The sequence below is a fragment of the Dermacentor andersoni genome, chromosome 8 (genome assembly GCF_023375885.2).
Source record: "Dermacentor andersoni chromosome 8, qqDerAnde1_hic_scaffold, whole genome shotgun sequence".
Lineage (NCBI taxonomy): Eukaryota > Metazoa > Arthropoda > Arachnida > Ixodida > Ixodidae > Dermacentor > Dermacentor andersoni.
This window is the reverse complement of record NC_092821.1, coordinates 3,459,623-3,480,724: the sequence shown is the minus strand read 5'-3', so window position 1 is coordinate 3,480,724 and position 21,102 is coordinate 3,459,623. Positions and strand designations below refer to the sequence as shown.

General features: G+C 46.4%; 1 protein-coding gene across 3 annotated transcripts in view; it reads left to right on the top strand.

Annotated features, from left to right (window-relative positions):
* The window catches only part of LOC126526682 (DNA excision repair protein ERCC-6-like), a 332,661-nt gene that overhangs the window by 230,381 nt on the left and 81,178 nt on the right, over positions 1-21,102 (top strand). For all 3 annotated transcript variants that reach the window (XM_055068344.2, XM_055068345.2, XM_050174540.3), the window contains one exon: positions 13,981-14,195. In XM_055068344.2, coding sequence (XP_054924319.2) covers positions 13,981-14,195 — 215 coding nt within the window. The remainder of the gene's footprint in view (positions 1-13,980; positions 14,196-21,102) is intronic.

Below are 21,102 nucleotides of genomic sequence, written 5' to 3'. Positions count from 1 at the left end.
CAGTCCTTTTGGGCCTCTTGGTCCTTTTGGCGCCCACGAGGCGCGTGGGCGCCATCGCTCAAGAAAAGATGAAGAAGAACAAACTGGGCTCCCGCTGCTAATCTAACTGGTCAGTGCTGCAATCACTATTGTAAATATAACCTGTAAATAGAGATTGAAGTGGCGAGTCCGGCCTCCTTTCATTCATGACTCCCTGACTGTACCTGTGACCAAGCAGCCCCCACTATTTCCGTTATTCAAGCCGTTGTGTGGCAAGAAATTGCAAACCTTGGCATCCCTACCGCCTGCTCTGTCTCCTGACCTGATTCGGCACCCATTCCCATATCCGCAACCTGTAATGACCAGTATCTCACTTCCAGACCACACAATCCTGCTGAATGGCGAACCCCAGATGACAAACCGATCTGCTTCTGCTGCCACCACGTTGGTCATGTATCTCGCCACTGCCACACCACTTGGATGCCGCCATACTGGAGCTCATTCCGTGCTCCTCACCCATACGCCGATGCTCGCTGTTAATCATCTCGCTGTCTGTACCCTACTTCGGATGCCCCTGACAGCCGCACCTTCATGCGATTGCCGTCGCCTCAATGCCGTCGCTCCCCATCGCCCCAGCCTCGTCGCTTTTCCTCGCCAAACCGGCGGACGGAAAACTAGGCCATGCAGCTCTTGGAGGTAGCGCTGCATCACATTCGTCCTGTCCAAATCCTCCGTTGACACTCCTCACCAATATGAACTTAATTGAAGTAGATGTAGATGGTTTCCCTTGATGGCATTAATTCATACTGGAGCCCAAGTGTCCATAATGAGCACTAACCTATGTCGTCGCCTCAAAAAAGTTCTTACGCCTGCCATCACTGCCTGCCATCGCCAATGGCGCCACTGTTGCTGTCAAGGGTAGGTGCACTGCTCGCATAGGAATTGCTGGCCGCCAAGTTCAAGTCCTGTTCACCGTGCTGACCAGTTGCTCTCATGACCTAATCTTCTAGCTCAACTTTCTGATGACGCATTCTGCCCTCATCGACTGTGCCACCGGTATGCTGTGCCTCGAGCTTCCTCTTCTTTCAGATGTTCGCCCCGAACAACCGCACACCCTCTGCACTACAGCGTTTGTTCGCTTACCTCCAAAAGCCCTAACCTTCGTCGAATTGGCCTCAATGGCAACCGTGCCTGATGGCGACTATGTCGTCGCACTTATTCGGGATGTCCTCCTGGCGCACGACATCTCCGTGCCACACTCCGTCGTAACCCTTGCCGCTAATAGGATGTGTCTCCCCGTTATCAATTTTCGCTTGACGAAGCAAGTGTTACCTGAAGGCATAGCGGTGGCCATGCTCCGGTCAGTGACAGACGAGCACATCACTGCTTTTGCAGCCGACGTGTCTCCAGATCCTTCTGATTACCCACAGGATGCCTTGAACCGGATGATGGAACGGATGATCGACTCTCTGCTTCAAGGTTTCAAATGGTCAACCTGCCTTTGTTACCTCGACGATGTCCTTGTGTTCTCTCCGACATTTGAGACGTACCTGCAAGGCTGGGCTTCAATTAAACTCATCAAAGTGCCTCTTCGGGCGCCGACAGATTACAGTGCTAGGCCATCTCATCAATGCTTCTGGAGTACAACCCAACCCGGAGAATGTTCGAGCAGTAATGGCTTTTCCTGTACCTCAGTCTGTCAAAGACGTCCGGAGTTTTGTGGGGTCCTGTTCTTATTTACGATGGTTCGTGAAAGATTTCGCAGCAATCGCTCGAGCACTCACTGAACTTCTGAAGAAAGACGTGCCTTTTACGTGGGGTCCACCTCAGGCTGCCGCATTTTCACACCTTATCACGATTCTCACCAATCCTCTGGTCTTGGCCTACTTTGACCCGTCCGCACCTATAGAGGTCCGAACCGATGCCAGTGGTAATGGGATCGACGCTGTCTTATCGCAGCGCTAACACAGACACGACCGCGTTAAAGCGAATGCTAGCCGGCTTCTGACAACTGCAAAGTGCAGCTATTCGATTACCGAGCGCAAATGTCTTGCTCCTGTTCGGGCTGTTTCAAAGTTCTGCCCCTATTTATATGGCAAGCCCTTCTCATTAATCACAGACCATCATGCGCTCTGTTGGCTTTCATCGCTCAAGGATCCTACTGGCCGTCTCGGTCGTTGGGCCCTCCGATACAAGAATATCCCTACACAGTGACTTATAAGTCGGCATGCCAACAAAAGGGCGCAGAATGACTCTCTCGCTACTCAGTTGAAGACGCGACCTCTACGTCTTGGACTGACACCGACGCCTGTGTTCTCTCTGTTTTTCCACTGCTGCATGTCACCGACAAGCAGCGCCGTGACCCGTCCTTGCTTATCATCATTGACTGCCTGGAATTGTCGCTCGCCGACAGTTCTCTTCACTTATTCAAACTTGAAGATGGCGTACTCTACTGCCACAATGTTCACCCCGATGGCCCTGCATTACTCCTTGTGATCCCTAAACACCTTCGCTCGGCTGTTCTCCACAAACTTCACAACCTCCCCACTGCCGGTCACCTGGGTGTGTCACGTACCTACAACCGGATCCGCTAGCTATTCTTTTGGCCAGGGCTTGCTCCCTCTGTTCGAAGATACGTAGCTACGTGTGAGAAATGCCAGCGACGCAAGACACCATCAGTGCTCCCTGCTGGGTACCTTCAACCACTCGATATGCCCGCGGGACCATTCTTTCTGGTTGGTTTGGACTTACTTAGCCCTTTTCCTCTTTCTTTCTCTGGGAACAGGTGGATTGCTTTGGCCACGGATCACGCCACGCGCTACGCCATCACCCGAGCGCTTCCTACAAGCTGCGCCACAGATGTCGCCGATTTTCTTCTACGCGACATGATTTTATTACATGGAGCTCCGCGACAACTTCTCACAGACCATGGCCAGGCATTTCTATCAAAAGTTATCGCGGACATTCTGCTGTCCTGTGCCAGAGGCACAAGATATCCACGTCATACCATCCGCGAACAAATGGCCTCACGGAGCATCTCAATCGCAATCTCACAGACATGCTCGCGAACTATGTCTCTTCAGACCACATTGACTGGGACCTCGCTCTAGCGTTTGTGACATTTGCTTAGAATTCCTCGTGCCACGACACAGCCAGTTATTCCACATTTTTTTTTTTTTTTCTGGTTGGCCGAGAACCAGCGCTGCCCTTCGACACAACCCTCCCTGTTCACGCGGCACCGACCAGTGAAGATGCACTTAACGCCATCGCCCAGTGTGCCCACGCAAGGGAAATTGCCCGTGACCGCCTTCTGAATTCCCAAGACAGTCAAAAGCGTTTGTATGACCAGCGCCACCAAGACGTGCACTTCCCGCCTGGTTTTTTGGTGCTTCTATGGTCTCCGTCGCGTCAGGTAGGCCTGTCAGAAAAACTGCTGTCTTGTTGCACAGGGCCATACCGAGTGCTTCGTGCCGTGACTCCTGTCACCTAATAGATCGCCCCTGACCTGCTTCCCAATCCAGTGATATCATGCACGTTACACGACTGAATCAGTATCACCCTCCCAGTGATAACATTTAGACACTCCAGGACGTCGCTTCTGCCACTGGGGGATTGTGCTACGCGCATGTGGTACTTGCTTGTTTGAATGAGGCGCGTGGGCACCATCATTCGAGAAAATAAGAACAAACTGGGCTTGCGCTGTGAATCTAACCGGTCAGCGCTGCAACCGCTGTTGTAAATATAACCTGTAAATAGTTGCTCGTCTTACTGAATCGTCCTTCGCGTAACAATATTTATTAAATTTAGTAAGAAAAAAATTACTGAAACAGAAAAAATGTAACAAAAACGAAAAATATAAATGTAAACATCAATGCTGCTTTGCATAAAATGAATTTTAAAAAATGTGAAATGTACATTTTGAACAAAAGGGCCACATGCAGTAATCCTGCAAATATAAGCTCTGTATGTACAAAGTTTCTGTAGTTACATAGGAAAAGATTAGCCCTAGCGAAGTGCCGCACCCTTACGAACTGCCGTGTGGCGCTCGGGAGCACAATGCCAAGGTCCACTCCCGGCCGTCTTCATGCACAAAACTCCTTTCTGCGTGACTGCCAGTCTTTAATTCTTTCACTCAGTCCTGCCCAAACGACATTGACACCCTGCAGATAAGTACTATGAACATGCCAGATATACTTAGATCAATGCATGGCAGCAATGAAATGGCCCAAGAAGAAAGCTGAAATCACCAGTGGGTACCTGTTGACAATCCGGGCCACTTTGATGCACTTTCGCCGTCCGTACTAAAGTCTGACAAATCAAAGTCAACTTCCGAGTCTGTGCTTCTACCATCATCCAAAAATTTGAGCTCAGATGCATCGAAATTCCTGGAAATTTACCATTCCAGTCAAACAGCAGCTCACAGTGTTGACACCATCTTCAAAACTACGAGCACTCATCACCTCGACTACGATGGCGCTTCAAAAATCTGCGCGCTAGAGAAAAGAGGAAAACAAAAACGAAACCAATAAAATAGTCTATTTTTGACCCACGAGGTGTTGCTAGTTGTCCAGAATCCCTTGGAGAGCGGCAAAATTTGAATTTGTAACTACATATAACATACTATCGATAGGAATAGGCACGGTCGCGAAAGTGTTAATGCCAAAGACAGTAGACACATCCATGAGCACCTTGGCCATGAATTAGGACGTGCTGTTCGATATCAGCTCCGCCGGAAAGCTGAAATGGTTAAAGACCTCAGTCATCTTGTTCCAGATTGCATGTGCCATTAACTTCCGAAGAGGAAAAAAGTCAACCCATTTCGTGAAGTCATCTGTGACAGCCAGGAGAAAAACGTAGCCTCGCCGGCTTCTAAGACAGGGTCCCATAATGTCACAGACCGTGACTTGCCAGGGTAGCTGCCTGTTGATTGGCTGCATGAGCTCGGGGTGTTTGCCCGTACAAGGCTTCACACATTGGCACATGCAGCACGAGCGTGTGTAGTGGAGCGCCACACTTCATGCCTGGCCAGAGCAGTGTGCTGCTTAAAGTCTTAAGGCCACTCACATGTCTGACCAACCGTAAGTCATGGAAATAACTCAGGGTGGCTTTCCTTAGACTGTGGAGAGACTCGTTGGGAGCCTCCACAAATGGGATATAGCACAGGAGAACTCCACTGGCGTCAAGCAGATACGTATCCAATGTGCCTGCAACAACACCAGCTGTGTCGCACTCGATACCAACAATACCAGCTGTTCCTTTACACTAAACGACTTTGCCACCATGTTCCTTTTGGGAGATTGGCTCTTTGAGCCTGTCAACGATTCGTCAACAAAATGAATCGCTCTGCTGTGCCTTTAGTAGCTCTTGCCTGCTAAAGAGGATACCAAAGAAGGTAACAGGTCCACCAGAGGTAAACATCCACTCACAAGGCTGGCAATTCGACGATCGCTATATCGTCGGGGGCCGCGTCATTCGAGCCATTGGAGACAAAGGCTCCTATCTCTACTGAGTGCGTGGGGTTCACACCTTTCGAGCCATTGGAAACTGAGGCTCTGGTCTCTACTTGGTGCGAATGCTCACGCGAGTGGCGGACTACAGGGTCAGATGCTGAAATGGGGGTGCGTGACAGGACATCCACCACCATGTATGCACTCCCTTTCCGGTAACGCAGAATAAAGTTGTACTGCTGCCATGTCACCGTCCAGCGTGCGACATGGCCCAATGGCTTGCACAAGCCCTTAAACCATTTGTACGTCTTCAAGACAAGCAGCAGTGCTTTGTCAAAGCAAACTTCTGGAGAGCAAGCTGAAGGATGAACCGGCAGTTGGGCCTCTGAATGCATGCCCAACACCATGGGGCCAGTAAATGGCAAAGAGAAGAGCTGTGTTGCCACTCTGACAGACGCATACGGTCTCACACGACCAAAGAACAAAGCGACAGCGGAGCAGGGTGGCTCACGTGTGTTGAAAATTCACTCAGTTGCGCATGATTCAAGCGGTGGTCGGGAAGCATGGCGACATTTCAGCTGAATGGAGTGGCTCGAGCTCAACATTGTCTACCAGCTGTGCTCGGGACAAGGAGAGATCTGTGAGCGGTTTTGCAAGTCTGAAAGTATCTTCTTCTTCAGGTGAAAATTCAATCAATTGTAAAATGCTGAAAATTACTGAACCATATTCTTCCATTATGCTTTCGATGCTCTTTTCGTACTCTCTAGGTTCCTTGGTAATTCCAAGCAATTGGAGGGTTGGCAAGGTTGTTCTGGTCCCAAACTCGGGTAACATTCATTATCCCAAGAACTATCGTCATATATCACTCAGAAGTATACCATGTAAAATATTGGAGCATATTATACATTCGCATCTGATCGATTTCCTTGAGTGTGATTTGTTATTTTTGCCAGAACGGCACGGTTTCAGTAAAACATTTTCATGCGAAACATAACAGATATGTTTTACTAATGACCTATTTACCCATACTGACATGGGCTTCGATGTAGACTGTGTGTTCTTGGACTATGCAAAAGCTTTCGACACTGTATGACATGATCTCCTCATTCTTAAACTTGGCATGCATAACCTTCACCCTAATGTACTAAACTGGATTAAAAGCTTTCTACCTAATCGAACCCAGTACATATTTGCTAACAACTGTTCATCCTCTCACACTTCCGTAACATCTGTTGTACCCCAGGGATCGGTACTAGGACCTCTCCTCTTCCTGATTTACATTAACAACCTTCCTAAATGCATTCCTCATGCATCTATTACCTTTTTGCAGATGACTGCATAATTTATAGCAAAATAACTAACCACACTGATTCTCATAAGCTTCAAGACGATCTTACTAGCATATACCACATGTGCGATAAGTGGTTCATGCATATAAATGTTAATAAATGTAAAACAGTGCATGTATCGCATTGCACAAACAACACCGACAACATGCATACTTCACGGCACTTTGCTTGAATCCGTCAACTTGTACAAATACCTAGGTGTTTGTATTTCCTGTAACTTGTCATCGCATACGCATATTGAACATATTACTAATAATGCTAGTTGGGTTCTTGGATACTTGTGTCGGAATTCTCTGCTGCACCTCTGCCGATAAAGGTAACCCTCTACAGAACATTAGCACGGCCAAAGCGAGAGTATGCATCTACAGTATGAGATCCCTATCAAATCTAAGCATACTAGAATCCACCCAAAATCGCACAGCAAGTTTAATCTTATTCCATTAACTATTCCTGTTATGCCAGCATTACGTCTATTACCAGACCTCTCATTGCACCATAAATGTCTCAGACTGTGTCTTTTCCACAAAATGTATCACCATAAACCACTATTAAAGGATCATCTTATTGCTCACCCTTCATACAATTTATTCCACTCTGATCACATGTTTAAAGTTGGTGTTCTATTTTTAGAACGAAAATGTGTCATCATTCTTTTATTTCCAAGGCCAGTGCCGACTGGAACGACCTTTCTCCCTCCATCATTGTCATATCTGACATTGACAATTTTAAGACTACTGTATCTTTGGTTGTTGTTTAAAACCTATTACAGTAAAACCTTGTTAATTTGAAATCATCGGGACCGCAAAAAATCTTCTAATTAAGGAGGTTTTCGAATTAACCGAACACACTAATAAATGCAACCCAGGCAAAAAATTTCGCTGCAGGAATATGCTACCTTTATTCGACAATCTTTGGATTACTACGAGTAACGGCAGCCTTTGTTTACCACACATGTTTGCGCTGAACAGAACAATAATTCTTTCCTCGCCCTGCTTTTGACCCTTGACCGCGGTGTCCTTTGCTGCAAATGTTATTGTAGGCAGCATCTTGTAAAAAAGGGCTGCCTCATCAAGATTGTACACATCATCTGCACCGTACTCACTAAGGAACAGAGCCAACGTGTGTTTCTTCCAGTCGTCGACGACGCTCTTGTTTGCGCTGCTGCTCTTGTCACAGACGGCTACGAAGGCCAAATTATTGCGCTCTTTAAAATGGCTGAACCATCCATTGCTACACTTGAACTCTTCGTGCCCAAGTTGTAGAGCCAAGTTGTTGGCCTTCTCCCGCAGCATCGTTTCATTGATGGGAAGGTGGGCTGCCTTTGCTTTCTGCAGCCAGCGAAGTAAAGCTAATTCTACATCTTGGCATGTGGGAGCCTGTAGTCGCAACCGCTTTGAAGAATATGTCTTGCTATAGGCCTTCAGTACCTTCCACTTGTTCTTCAATATTGTGGACAATGTCGACAGGGCCATGCTGTGGCTTTCAGGCAATTCAGTCTTGGAACACGTCTTCTTACCCGCTTCTTAGATCAAGTGGAACTTTTGCTGCAGCGTTAAACTCTTATACTTTGGCATCTTCGCTCACTGGAACTTCTGCACAGTTCAAAAAAAGAAAAAAAAAGAACGCCGCGTTAGCTGCAACACCCGTAACCACAGCACACAAAGAAATTGCGCAGACTGGCGTTGCGCACACACACGTCACCGCAGGTACGTAGAGAGAATGGGCGAATGGCCGCCAGTGGCAGCGGCACGAAACACGCGCTGATGCTGCGACCACTGCGACTGCAAGGAGCGTGCGGAGTGGGAAATGAGAGCACGTGACAAAAAGCGGTATGCCCGCTGCATTGCGGTGAAGCACATCTTCTCTGCAGGCGTGTGTTTCGGCGGTGCGCGGGGCGTACCGTGGACTGATTTTTGTGCTAGCAGTACTACGGGTCGGGTGCTTCGTCTATAAATAATCGCGACTGCTATGTGGCGTTGCCTCGCAGCTCCAGATAGCTGTCGTTTCGTCGGGTTTGCAGTGAAATGGGGATTGGCAATTGCCGCATATAGCACGCCAAATCTTAGAATTAACCGGGTTGCCCTATCTGCCCGTTTGAATTATCCGGTCAAATTTACACTGCAAAATACGGGATGGCAGAAAACCTTCAAATTATCCTGGATTTCGAATGAACTGAGTTCGAATTAACGAGGTTTTACTGTATTGTATAATTATGTACTGTCTTTTTCTGTGTACTTACCACTCCTTTCTGTAATGCTTTCAGGTCAGGAAAGTATTCAAATTAAATAAATAAATGAACAAGCAGGAAGGTAGGGAGGCTCAGCTGCGGTGCACCAGACATTGAACTGCGCCCGGTACAAATACAGGCCCAACACCTGCCCCTAGAGACATCGGGGAGACGTGCGACAAGTGGATGAAGTGTAACAAGTTGTAGATGGGGGACGCGATCAAGGCATTGTTGAACCTGCTGGCTTGAAGTTTGTGGAATTGTAATCACAGGTATGTGGAGCTTCAAATGGAGGGTAATTGTAGTTGGAGGGAAATCCTAGAAGCCCAGCTGTGTGATAGTGGCAAGCTCGGTAAACATGCCCTGCTTCGTCGCAATGAAAGCATAGTGGCCAGAGCTCAGCGGTGCACCACAAATCAGTTTTCCGAAGCGGGTAGGCGGCGGGAATTTCATCGTATGACTTGGGCGCAGCGTTTGGATGTCGAAGAGAAGGCGTTAAAGGTGGCGGCGATGTTGGCGTTGTTGTCGGAGGGATCGACGGTGTCAGCAGCATCAAAGTGGGGGGAAGTGGATTACAAACAGCTTCCGCGTAGGTGAATTGCATTTCATTTCATTTATTGTACCCTCAGGGCCGAAGCATTACAGAGGGGAGTGGCAAAAAAAAAAACATTTCTGTGAAAAGATACTTATACATGGAGTTATATAATGTACCAATGCAAATACAAATACTCTAATTAACAAATCAAATCAATACAAATAACCAAACTACAAAACAATGTAAAATGAGTAGATGATACAGGCAAGCACAAGCAAACAAGAGAAAAAACGAGAAATAACATGAGGTAAAGAACTAATTAGTTACTGTTAAAGCATTTTTGAAATGTTGATGGTCTGTAATTTCTGCAGTAGTGGTAGGTAGGTGGTTCCACTCTTCACAAGCCCTGGGAAAAAATGAATACTGAAAAGTAGAAGTCCTGCAAAAAGGAACGGCTACTTTATGTCGGTGGTCAATGCGTGGTGATACGTACTGGGGAGGAAAGATGAAATCATCGTGTAGAGAACGATGCTGAAATATGCGGTGAAAAAGACACAAGCGATAAAACTTACGGCGAGATGCTAGTGATGGTAGTTCAAAGCTCGATTTCATATTAGTCACACTTGCGGTTCGAGCATAATTAGACATAATAAAACGTGCAGAGTTATTTTGAACCATTTCGAGTGAGTAGATTAGATTGTCATGGAAAGGGTCCCAAACAGAGGCAGCGTATTCCACCTTCGAACGAATCAGTGTTTTATAAAGTAAAAGTTTAAGAGCCTGAGGAGCGCGTGAGAAATTCCGGCGAAGATATGCAAGTGTTTTGTTGGCGCTGGCGATTATGGATTCAGTGTGATCATTCCAGGTTAGTTTTGAGGATATAGTGACGCCAAGATATCTATATGACGATACTACTTCTAAAGGAAAGTTATCAAGATGATATGAAACATTTGCATTAGTAGATCTAGTTACACGCATGACTTTGCATTTTTTAGTGTTTAATTCCACGCACCAAGTCTTACACCGAGCGGACACAGAATCAAGATCAGACTGTAGAATAGTAGTATCGTTAGGACTAGTTATTTCTCGAAATATTACAGTCATCTGCAAACAAGTTGATATGGGATGACATGACATGTCATGACACTGCCTGCCAGTCAGGCTAACAAAAGGCGTGTGGGACTTCCTCCCAGAGGACATCAATTAATAAAGGCCAAGTCAGATGACATCGATGTTTGAAGCCGCCGGTGGTGCCGATCCTGAGCGGCCAGATTTCCTTGCACGATCTCTCGGATGACTTCACGCAGAGATGTGCCGCAGCTCTCAGGTAGAAGTGAAGCATTCATCAGTGAGTTCATGCCGTCATTTTGACCATTCCACTGCTGTAGTGTCCGTTCGATAGCAGTAGCGTCCTTGGTGAATTAACCTCTGCCATTGGTTCAATTCACATGGCAGCAGAGAACCCTTGCATCACTGCTTGAAAGAGGCAGGGCATATCCACACGGAACGTAAGTTGAGGTAACCACTTGTGCCTGTTCCATTTTAGCACTTGAACATCCTGATAGGGCAGTGCAAATGACATAGACACTAGGAAGGAAAAAATACATAACAGTGCTGACTCTCAACTTACTTTATTGGGAAGTGCACATTTTGTAAGTATGTTTAAGATTTTAAGTATGTGTGTGCTTTTTAATAAAGTTAGTTGTGAGTCAGCGCTGTTCGGTATTTTTCCTTCCTTGTGTCTTCACCATTTGCACTGCCTTATCGGGATGTTCAACCAGTACCAACTTGCCCAAATGTCAATTGTTCTGCTATTATAGCACGCTAGCATGAAGTTCTTGTGAGAAGGCATTTCTTGATCGATAGCCTGTGTGCCTAGGCACAATGCAAAAACCATGTCAGGGATCCCTTTATGTAAAAAAGCACTCGAGCAGCTCCAGCACATGAGCTGACATGCAGTGAATTGTGAAACGAATAAAAAACTCAGCTAGATCTTTGTGTAGACATTTGCCACCTGCTTTTGTCTTGCAGAACACACATAGGGCTCATAATGCTAAATAAAATAGCAGCAATCGACACTTCCGAAAGGTCGATTTAGTGCTCTGTGCTTCCTTGCAACGTGCCTCACTGCATTTGCCCAACTACATTCCAGTATAAAAACAGCAATGACTAGTTCCAAACAAAATTGAAATTCCACTTTAAGGATAAAATGTGTCGCATTCTTGATCGCACAGGACACAGGCCGGTTCAGCACTTCGTTCAAATTAGGAGCTTCAGCAATACCCACAATGACGTCACGATTGTCTTTGCCAATCACAGCCTGCCATCCGGTTCGCAGCATTCCCTGTGACTGCTGCTACTCATTTTTGCTCATCTGAAGCAACTTGCTGTGTCTTATAGCCTGTTAAATAGCATTTTTTGTATTCAAAGAGTGAATAGCCGCCATAACTTGGTGCAAGCTCAATTTTTTTTTTTTTATGTGCTTCAGCTTCCCTTTAACCCTTCGAAAATAACGGGACATTGCTGTTAATTTCAAGTCAAAGCATCAAATATGCTATTGTAGAAATTCATTATGATATATGCTTTTGTAAGGGTATGCCCACAAATTATAAAAAATTGCAAAGCAAGACACAGAGGAAGGAAAAGGAAAAGGTTGCTGGACTAACAGCTCACCATGTACCAATGCTCTCAACAAGCCAATCTTTTGAATATAGTTTGCACATTATGTGAGCTTGATAAACAATTGCGTCTGCCATCAGAAGTAACAAAACCTAACGTGCCTAATCGACCGGGAAATATATGCGTAAAATCCAGCATGAATAACAAACTGCAACTAGACAGTCGCACAGTTATCATGATGTTGAATGCTATGGTGTCGTGTTATACTATGCCCCCGATGTACAGCGTTTGCCTGTAGTTGCATGTTCTTTGAATTGTTCTGTATGTGTGACTTCGTCAGAATAGATATGACTTTAAAAGGATACCATGCTGCAACTGCTGAATTTTTGTATATCTTGAGTATCATGTATGCAACAAAGCGTGAAATTGCCACGGCATCCAAAGCATCTGAGGTGTCTCATGAGAGACACCTCGTAAGGATTACAACTCGCAGTGTGTGTGAATAACCGAAAGACATGCAAAAGTACGTACAATGAGTACTCGAAGCCAGCATTACAAAAAAAAACTGCCTTCATTTGCAACGTAGCATGTCAACAAATGCATAGAACATACAGAACCGAATTATTTTTTATCTGTCACGTTAGCATGTTGGTGTTGAAGGTACGTACCAGATTGCAGTTTTCTGAATTTGTTGAATGACAGATGACATATTCAAGAACTGCCATAACCAAACGAAACCAAGAAATATCTCTTGGCGCAATTTTGATGAACTTCTCCCCTTTGCTTTTCTTTTTTCGTGTCCAAAAATTGCACCGATGGGTGTGATTGGTGCGTCGTGCAACCAACTTGTTGGTCACTTGTCCTGAGGGAGGTCGATGAGTGTGATTACGATTTCTGCTGCATGCAATTAAAATTGTGCTTCCGAAGTGACATAAATTGCGCTATGGGAAACAGCCTTGACACTGAAAGTGTGCAGAACACGAGATGTGGCTGCTGTGGAAAAAATAAGCAAAGTGCTAGCTGCTCAATATTTGTAGTTTAAGTAAAGCACTGTTGAAATGCAAAAGAAACCCCTGCAATTCATGAGGAAGGCAAAATAGAATCACTTCATGTATTTTATTAGCATAGATGTTTATATGGTGAATCACAGGTAGCGTTTACTTAGTTTTTGCAGAAGCTGGTCATTACGCTCGAGCCTCATTATAATGAAGTTGGGTGAGCGCAAGGTATTGTGATGAAGCATGTGCATTGGTGGGTGGGAGAGGATCAGAGGCAGCTGAGCGTGTCTCTTCCCCATGTTGATGGCTGCGCATGGCTTTCAGCGTGGTTGAGTGCCATGTGGCTCATGCGCTTGGAAGCAAGAAGCGGCGGGTGCACCGGCTAGCCGAGATGGCCATAGCTTTGTGGGCAATCTTCCTGCATATTTAGTGCAGGAGGTTGCGGTACCTTTAGTTTCGGAGACTTGTTCGAGTAAGTGGCTCATAAAGTATTTCTTCTCCTTTTCCTGTGCTTTTCATGATAGCGTCATCCCACTGGGGGTGGCACTATCCAACGTGGGGGCGGAGTGTATGCGAAAGCTTCACAGACATCACTTCGTACCCCTGATGGGAAGGTATTGTTGTCATGGCATAAAACCATATCTTTGGTCACTGGCACTCAAATGAAACCGACCTTCTCATACAAAAATTTACAGATGTGCAGGTGGTGCTGTTTACAATTTGCATAGTAATTGGGAGATAACAGCATTTTATGTGTTGTTTGACTGAACAGAGCCTCTGAAGCTCTTGTGGTGTCAAACCTGTAAGACAGAGCCATTCACAACAGGACCCGTCAGTGTTTGTGTTCCTGCTGACAACGCGGGTGGGTGGCCTGGGTGTGAACCTGACGGGTGCTGACCGAGTGGTCATCTATGACCCAGACTGGAACCCGAGCACAGACACACAGGCCCGAGAGCGTGCTTGGCGCATTGGCCAGCGCCGGGATGTCACCATCTACCGCCTGCTCACGGCTGGCACCATTGAAGAGAAGATATACCACAGGTATTATGCATTTGGCCTTAACCCTTTAAGGACGAGACAAATACATACCGTATTTTCGCTATTCTAAGCACCCCCCCTCTATTTTCGCGAAAAAATTGGGAAGAAAGTTTGCATGCGCATCTAAGCACCCCCTATTTGTTAGAAAGTGCGCGTAGCCAAGGCCGCCAAGCGCGCTTGCTCACTCTGTCATCGAGCCGGAGCCGTCGGGAGTCCCGAGGTGGCACGGCGTCCGCGACGCGAGTACGCCGTACAGCCGGACTGTACGGATGTATGGCGAAAGCTGCAGAAAGTGCCCCCATCAACCATCGCAAAGTGGATTTCGGACGCTTGGAAGCGGTTCCAAGTGGACGTTGTGGTCAAATCATTTAAGAACTGCTCAATCACAAACCACTTCGATGGAACGGAAGACGATCTGCTGTGGGATACCGAGAGCGGTTGTTCAAGCGGTGCGATGAACTCGAGTGGCAGTGATATTAACTGAGCATCTGACACAAGCGGTGGGTTCACTGTGTGCACCAATTTTTCTTTTGAATGTTTGCAAAATAAAATATTATTTCTCGCACCAATCTCGTGATGTCGCAGCGAAAAGAGGGAGGGGGGGGGGTCATTCTAGATTTTTCGAATCAAAGCACCCCCCCTCACTTTGGGCATCGCGATCGTGAAAAAATGGGGGTGCTTAGAATTGAGTAAATACGGTATACAGAAAAACTTTATTTTTTATCGAAATGTGCAAAACACATCAAGAATAAGCATGATCAACAAAAATGTAAAAAATATTTTGTGGAATTTATTGCAGCTATAGAGAGAAGCCGCAGGCAGGAAACTGGACGTGGGCTTCACCCCAAACGACCTAAGGCTTCATTTTGTATTTGTACAGGCAGTCCTCGTCATATGTAGACTACGGGTGTGCATTTCGTTTGCTTTACATCACGTGTGTGACACCACTGCAGCTGAACATGTCTCCCCTGAGCTTGCTTTCAAAAGAAAGCGAGTCGCATGGAAAACTTCATCCCATGTTTCTGCTCCAAGCCAACAAATGACGCTCGCTGCCTATCATTCAGTGTTGGCCAAAGACATTTTGCCAGAAACTTCGTACTCAATGCTAAGACTAGGAAAGATAAAAAAATTTTTCTGGTATGTTGCCCATAGGCAACACTCGTCAGTAAAGGGTTAACTTTTGTGTGCCTAGACATTCCTAGGCAATACATGTATTGATTTTTTGGTTCAAAGCTAAGTCAAAGTGAACAGTAATTTGTGTTGAATAGTTCAAACAGTTGTGTGATTTGCAGAGAACCTTGACACAAGTGCCAGATGTTGACAAATGTTAAAAAAGAACTCGTTCGTAACTTGCAAAAAAGGAAACATCTCTGGAATCAAGGAGGTACATATTAGTGTGACAGGAAAACAGACTTAATACGAGGGAGTAAAAAAAAAAAAAAAAAACAGAGCGAGCGCTAAAAACAACAGATAAAAATAATGCTTGCTTTCTTCTTTCCTACTCCCTCCTACTGAGTCTTTGTTTTCTCTAGTCTTTCACCAACTTCCCCAGCAACATATTGTTGCGAGGCAGAGACAAGCACAAATGTTATTTATGCAAGGCGAATGCTGAAGGCACTAGCTGACGCTAGAACGTGGCAGTGGAAATGCCCCAACAATACCAGCACTTCTTCGTCATCTTCTTTTCGCCTGCACACCCTGTTCTACATCGTGACACTATGCCGCCGGGGCTGGAGTGCCGACCTGGCACAAGCGATCACGGCCCGGCAAACGCATGCACATAGGGCTTCACTTCACTTCACTTTATTACCTTAACCCTTTCGCTGTCGGACGTTTCTGGCCGTGACGCACCCCCAGTGTCGGCTTGGTTTCAGGGAACGAGCATAACAGGGAATGAACATAGCAATTTATTTTTGATTATGATTGGTATACAAATAACATAGTCAATGCAATATGCACATTTCAGTGTTCTGCAGCTGTTTTTAGTAATCATCATCATCATCATCAGCCTGACTATAAAATCCGTTCAACATCCGAATCTGACGATGCGGAACCCTCTTCCTCTCATGCGACCTTGTCCGAGTCCGAATCCGAGCTCGGCTCGTATTCTGAATCGGAATTCAGCCACCGTTCCCATGAGCAGACGAAGGTCCCGCGCGCCGAGCCATCCGAAAGTAACCGCGCGCAGGGTGGATGCGCTTTCAGTCGCCCGCGCAACGGAGAGAAATGGGACGTTGCGTGATCAAGAAGACAGAGGGAGATGGAAAAAGGCTAAACAAAGTTCGAAGGGCTTTACGTTTACTGCTGCAAGTCGGAAGCGAGGGTGCGGCGAGAGAGCGAAAGCAGCAATCGAGTCACTCTTTTCGGAGAGGCAACGGCACATGCACCTGAACTCGACGCGCCGTAGCAGGCACACCAACAGAAGAAAAATAAAAACCTTCAAACCAGCGGGGAAGGCAGAACAACCCTTGAACCCATAACCACACGCGCGCGACGCATGATCCAGCGAACGCGGAGCCACCGCGCCACTCAGCAAAGAGAAAGTGGGGAGTGGCAGTCGCACCGTACTCTTCAATACATGGACTAACACAGGTCGGGGCGAATATACGAACTTGTAGAAAGAGTCAACAGATGGCGTGGCCAATACAGGAGCGCCTGCTTTGCGCTCAGGCGCGAAATTTTGAACGCACGATAGAGAACGTACCGGTACGTCAGTGACACCGTGAGGGGGAAGCGCGATGACGTACCGGTACGTCGGTGACAGCGAAAGGGTTAAAGGCACCCAGGATTGGGGGTATTACATAAGGGGAGGGTAGCTAAAAATAAATTATATACACAAGGGAAAGATGTTTAGGTACAAGTTTGCTCACTGGTAAATATGTTAATTATACAGTTCAAAAACGTGGATGGGCAGGTGATTGCGGCGATGTCGTGTGGAAGGCCGTTCCAGTCCGAGGCTGAACGTGGGAAGAAGGATGTGGCAAAAGTGGTAGTGTGCGCACGTGGACGGGCGACTTGAAAGGGATGACCAATGCGGAGTGAAATGCGTGCAGGAGGACTGATGTAGGGTGGATGATGAAGTGAGCTGTAGAAAAACTTATGAAATAAGTACATAGTAGCGATACGACGCCGACAAGTCAGGGTTGTTAAGCCGGATTCTGCTTTTAACGATGATATACTGACATTATATGAATAGCATGAATGGATGAATCTTGTGGCACGATTCTGTACTGATTCTAGACAGTATGTTAGATATTTTTGGTTAGGGCTCCAGATGGCAGAGGCATATTCCAGCTTAGAGCGTACGAGTGACTTGTATGCAAGCAATCTTAGGTTTGGTGGCGCTAGACGTAGATGACGTTTTAGGAAACCAAGGCTTCTGTTAGCAGATGGTATCACTCTAGTGATATGCGGGTTCCAGGTTAGATCGTTGGACAACGTTATGCCTAGGTATTTGTAAGACTGTGTTAATGCTATCGCGACGTGTGAGATTGTATAAGGGAACAGGAGAGGATTACGTTTTCGATGAAATGACATGAGTTTGCCTTTCTCGGGGTTTAGTTCCATGAGCCGTTGGTTACACCAGTCCTGGACGCAAGTTAAATCTCTTTGAAGAGTTAGTTGATCAGAGGGGTTACTGATTGTGCGATAGATAACACAGTCATCAGCAAAGATGCGAACGTTACAGGAGACCTGTGTTGGTAGGTCGTTAATATATATTAAAAATAGAAGGGGACCAAGGACTGACCCTTGCGGGACGCCTGATGTTACTGCAAGAGACCTAGAGTTTTGATTATTAACGCGAACAAATTGCGTATGGTTTGCCAGAAATTCTTTTATCCACTGCAGTATGTTATGATGCAAGTTTAACCAAGAAAGTTTTAGTAGCAAGCGCTCGTGAGGAGCCTTGTCGAAGGCTTTCGCGAAATCTAGGAAGATTGAGTCAGTTTGAAGGTTGGAATCAAGGGCCATGTGCAGGTCATGGACAAAATAGCTAATTGCGTTTCACAAGATAGGTTTTTACGGAAGCTGTGTTGAGAAGGATGAAAGAAATTAATAGAGTCAAGAAAGTTCATTATGCAAGAATAGATTACATGTTCCATTATTTTGCATGGCACACTTGTTAAAGAGATGGGGCGATAATTAAGGGGCGATTCTTTGTTACCTGATTTGAAGACCGGAACGACCTTCCCCACCTTCCAATCGCTGGGTATGCTACCTGTGGAGAGTGATTGTGTGAACAGTAATGATGAGTACACTGAAGAAGCATGACGAATGTTTTTTAAGAGTTTGCTGGTGATTTCGTCAGTACCTGCAGAAGATGACATCTTAATATTTTCAATGATACCGGTGATGCCGTGTGCAGCGAATGTGACTGGTGGCATGAGCGATCTTGGTTGGGAAGTTGGGACAAATGTTGGCATATCAGTTTCGTTTGTGAAGACGGATGAAAATGCAGTGTTAAATATATTTGCACACTCAACGTTGCTCACTTCCTCGCCATGTGTGTCGGTAAGTGTGATGATAGGCGCATAATCAGAGTTTAGAATTTGCCAGAACTTTCTGGGATTATTGCTTAGGATTTTCGGCAGGTCAGTATGAAAAAATGCATGTTTGGCATTAGAAATGGACCGCAAATAAGTTGACTCGGCCTCGTAGTATTTATTCCATGCGCATTCGCTTGGGTTTAGTTTTGCTGCACGGAAAAGTAGTTTTTTCTTGTTCTCGAGTGTTTTTAAGGACTTTGTGAACCATGGTTTATTATGATTGGCACGAAATGTAATGGTGGGAATGAATTTGGATGTTAGTTCGGCAAGCTTGGTTTTAAAAGTAAGCCAATTGGCTTTAAACATAAGCCATTGGCTTTAAACGGAAGACAAGAACAGCATCAGTGCTTGGCTGTACGGACGACCGACCTGGCTCTTTGGGAGCATTCTCGTATGTCACATCCGAAAGCTGTCGCAGGATTTGGTAGAGACCTAAATATCGCAACAGAAGTTTTTCCGATAGGCCCACAGGACGAGATGGTGACCACAGGAGCACGAGGGAGCCAGGTAAATACTGCATGTCCCTATGGTGCATATCATAACGAGACTTCTAGGAAGCCTGGCAATCATTGAGGCTAGCGCGGACAATCTGACATGCCTGTGCTGCCATAGAAATCGCATCGCGGGCATAAGTGGTGTGCAACTGTGTAATTTGTGAAAGTGCAGTGTCCAGGGGCAAAATGGTATCACAGCCAAACAGTAGATAAAACGGCGAGTAACCTGTAGTGTCATGGTGGGACAAATTATACGCGAAAGTGACATATGGCAGAGTGACGTCCTAGTCCTGGTGGTCTGGAAATATGTACATAGCTAACGTGTAGGCAAGTGTTCTGTCCAGTGACTCTGTGAGACCGTTAGTCTGTGGATGATAAGGAGCGGCTATTTGATGCTCAGTAGAGCATAGGCAGAGATAATCTTCAATGACCGCAACGTCCGCAAGAACGTCCGCAATCCGTGAGGAGCTGACGTGGAGCATTGTGTTGTAGGATAACATTGTGTAGGAGGAAATCCGCGATGTCAGTGGCACAACTGGTAGGCAGAGCTCCCGTAATGGTGAAGCACGTAGCATAATCGGTTGCAACCGCAACCCGTTTGTTACCCTTAGTTGAGAAAGGGAAAGGGCCAAGTAGGTTGAGTCCCACGCGAAAGAAATGCTCAGTGGGAATATAGATGGGTTGTAAAAGCGCAGCTGGAGCCATGGAATTGGGCTTCTGGCATTGGCACAGGTCGCAAGCTGTCAACTACCGGCGCACAAAGCGGTAGAGGTCGGTCCAGGAAAAATGGCACCAGACTCGGTCCAAGGTGCCAGTAACACCGAGATGCCCATCGGTGGGCGTGTCGTGGAGTTGTTGAAGTACGGTGTGTCGAAGATGCCCCGGTACGACCAGCAGTAGGTCAGCACCATCAGGGCGTAAGCTGCATTTGTACAGGACTCTGTCGGAAATACAGAAGAGACGAAAGGAAAGACCAGGAGTCGGTGAGCTTAACCGATCCATGATGGTTCACAGAACAGGATCACTGCACTGTTCATTGCCAATGTTGAGGAAGCCTGAGATGGACATAACACTAATGTCGGATTCAAGGTCTGTGGCTTCCGGTGGGTCAACATGGTGGTGGGACAGGCAGTTGGCGTCCTGATGTGAATGGCCGGATTTGTACTCTGCAGAGAAAGTGTACCCTTGCAAGTGCAATGCCCAATGCCCAAGACACCCTGTAGGGTCCTTGAACAAGGAGAGCCAGCAGAGCGCGCAGTGGTCTGTAATTACACGGAAATGGCGACCAAATAGCTATGAGCGAAACTTTGCTATCACCCAAACTACTGCTAGGCACTCTCATTCTGTGATAGAATTGAAAGCATATTTAGCGCCAGCAAACAAGGACGGAAGGGAGACGACACCACAATGCGCTAACTTCAGCAACTTGATTTTCAGGAAATACGCCTATATAACCCATGCACAGTGGTGCCAGCTCATCCAAATCTTAAAGGAGTACTGACAAAAAAAATCCACGTGGCTTTTTCTGCTTTAATAAGTAGTTAATGACCCAGTAATCACGGCACAAAACTTCATTTACTTCAGAGGGCGACAGGTAATTATTTGCCGTCTTTTTTGTAGCGACCAGTCAAAGTTTCGGTTTCAGAGAGCAACGAGACGGGAGAAGCGGGAATGTAAACAAAGTGGTCACGTGTTCGCAAAAAGCCATGACGTATGCTCTGACGCGCAGCCAGCGTGCGCTACCAACTTGCTGAATATTGTCATGCGACTGCCGCATCGGTCGGACGACTACAGTCAATGACAGCGCCGGTAGCATGAACGTCATGGCCACGTGGTAGACCTGGCGGGGCGGGGCCTGCGAGCGGGCGT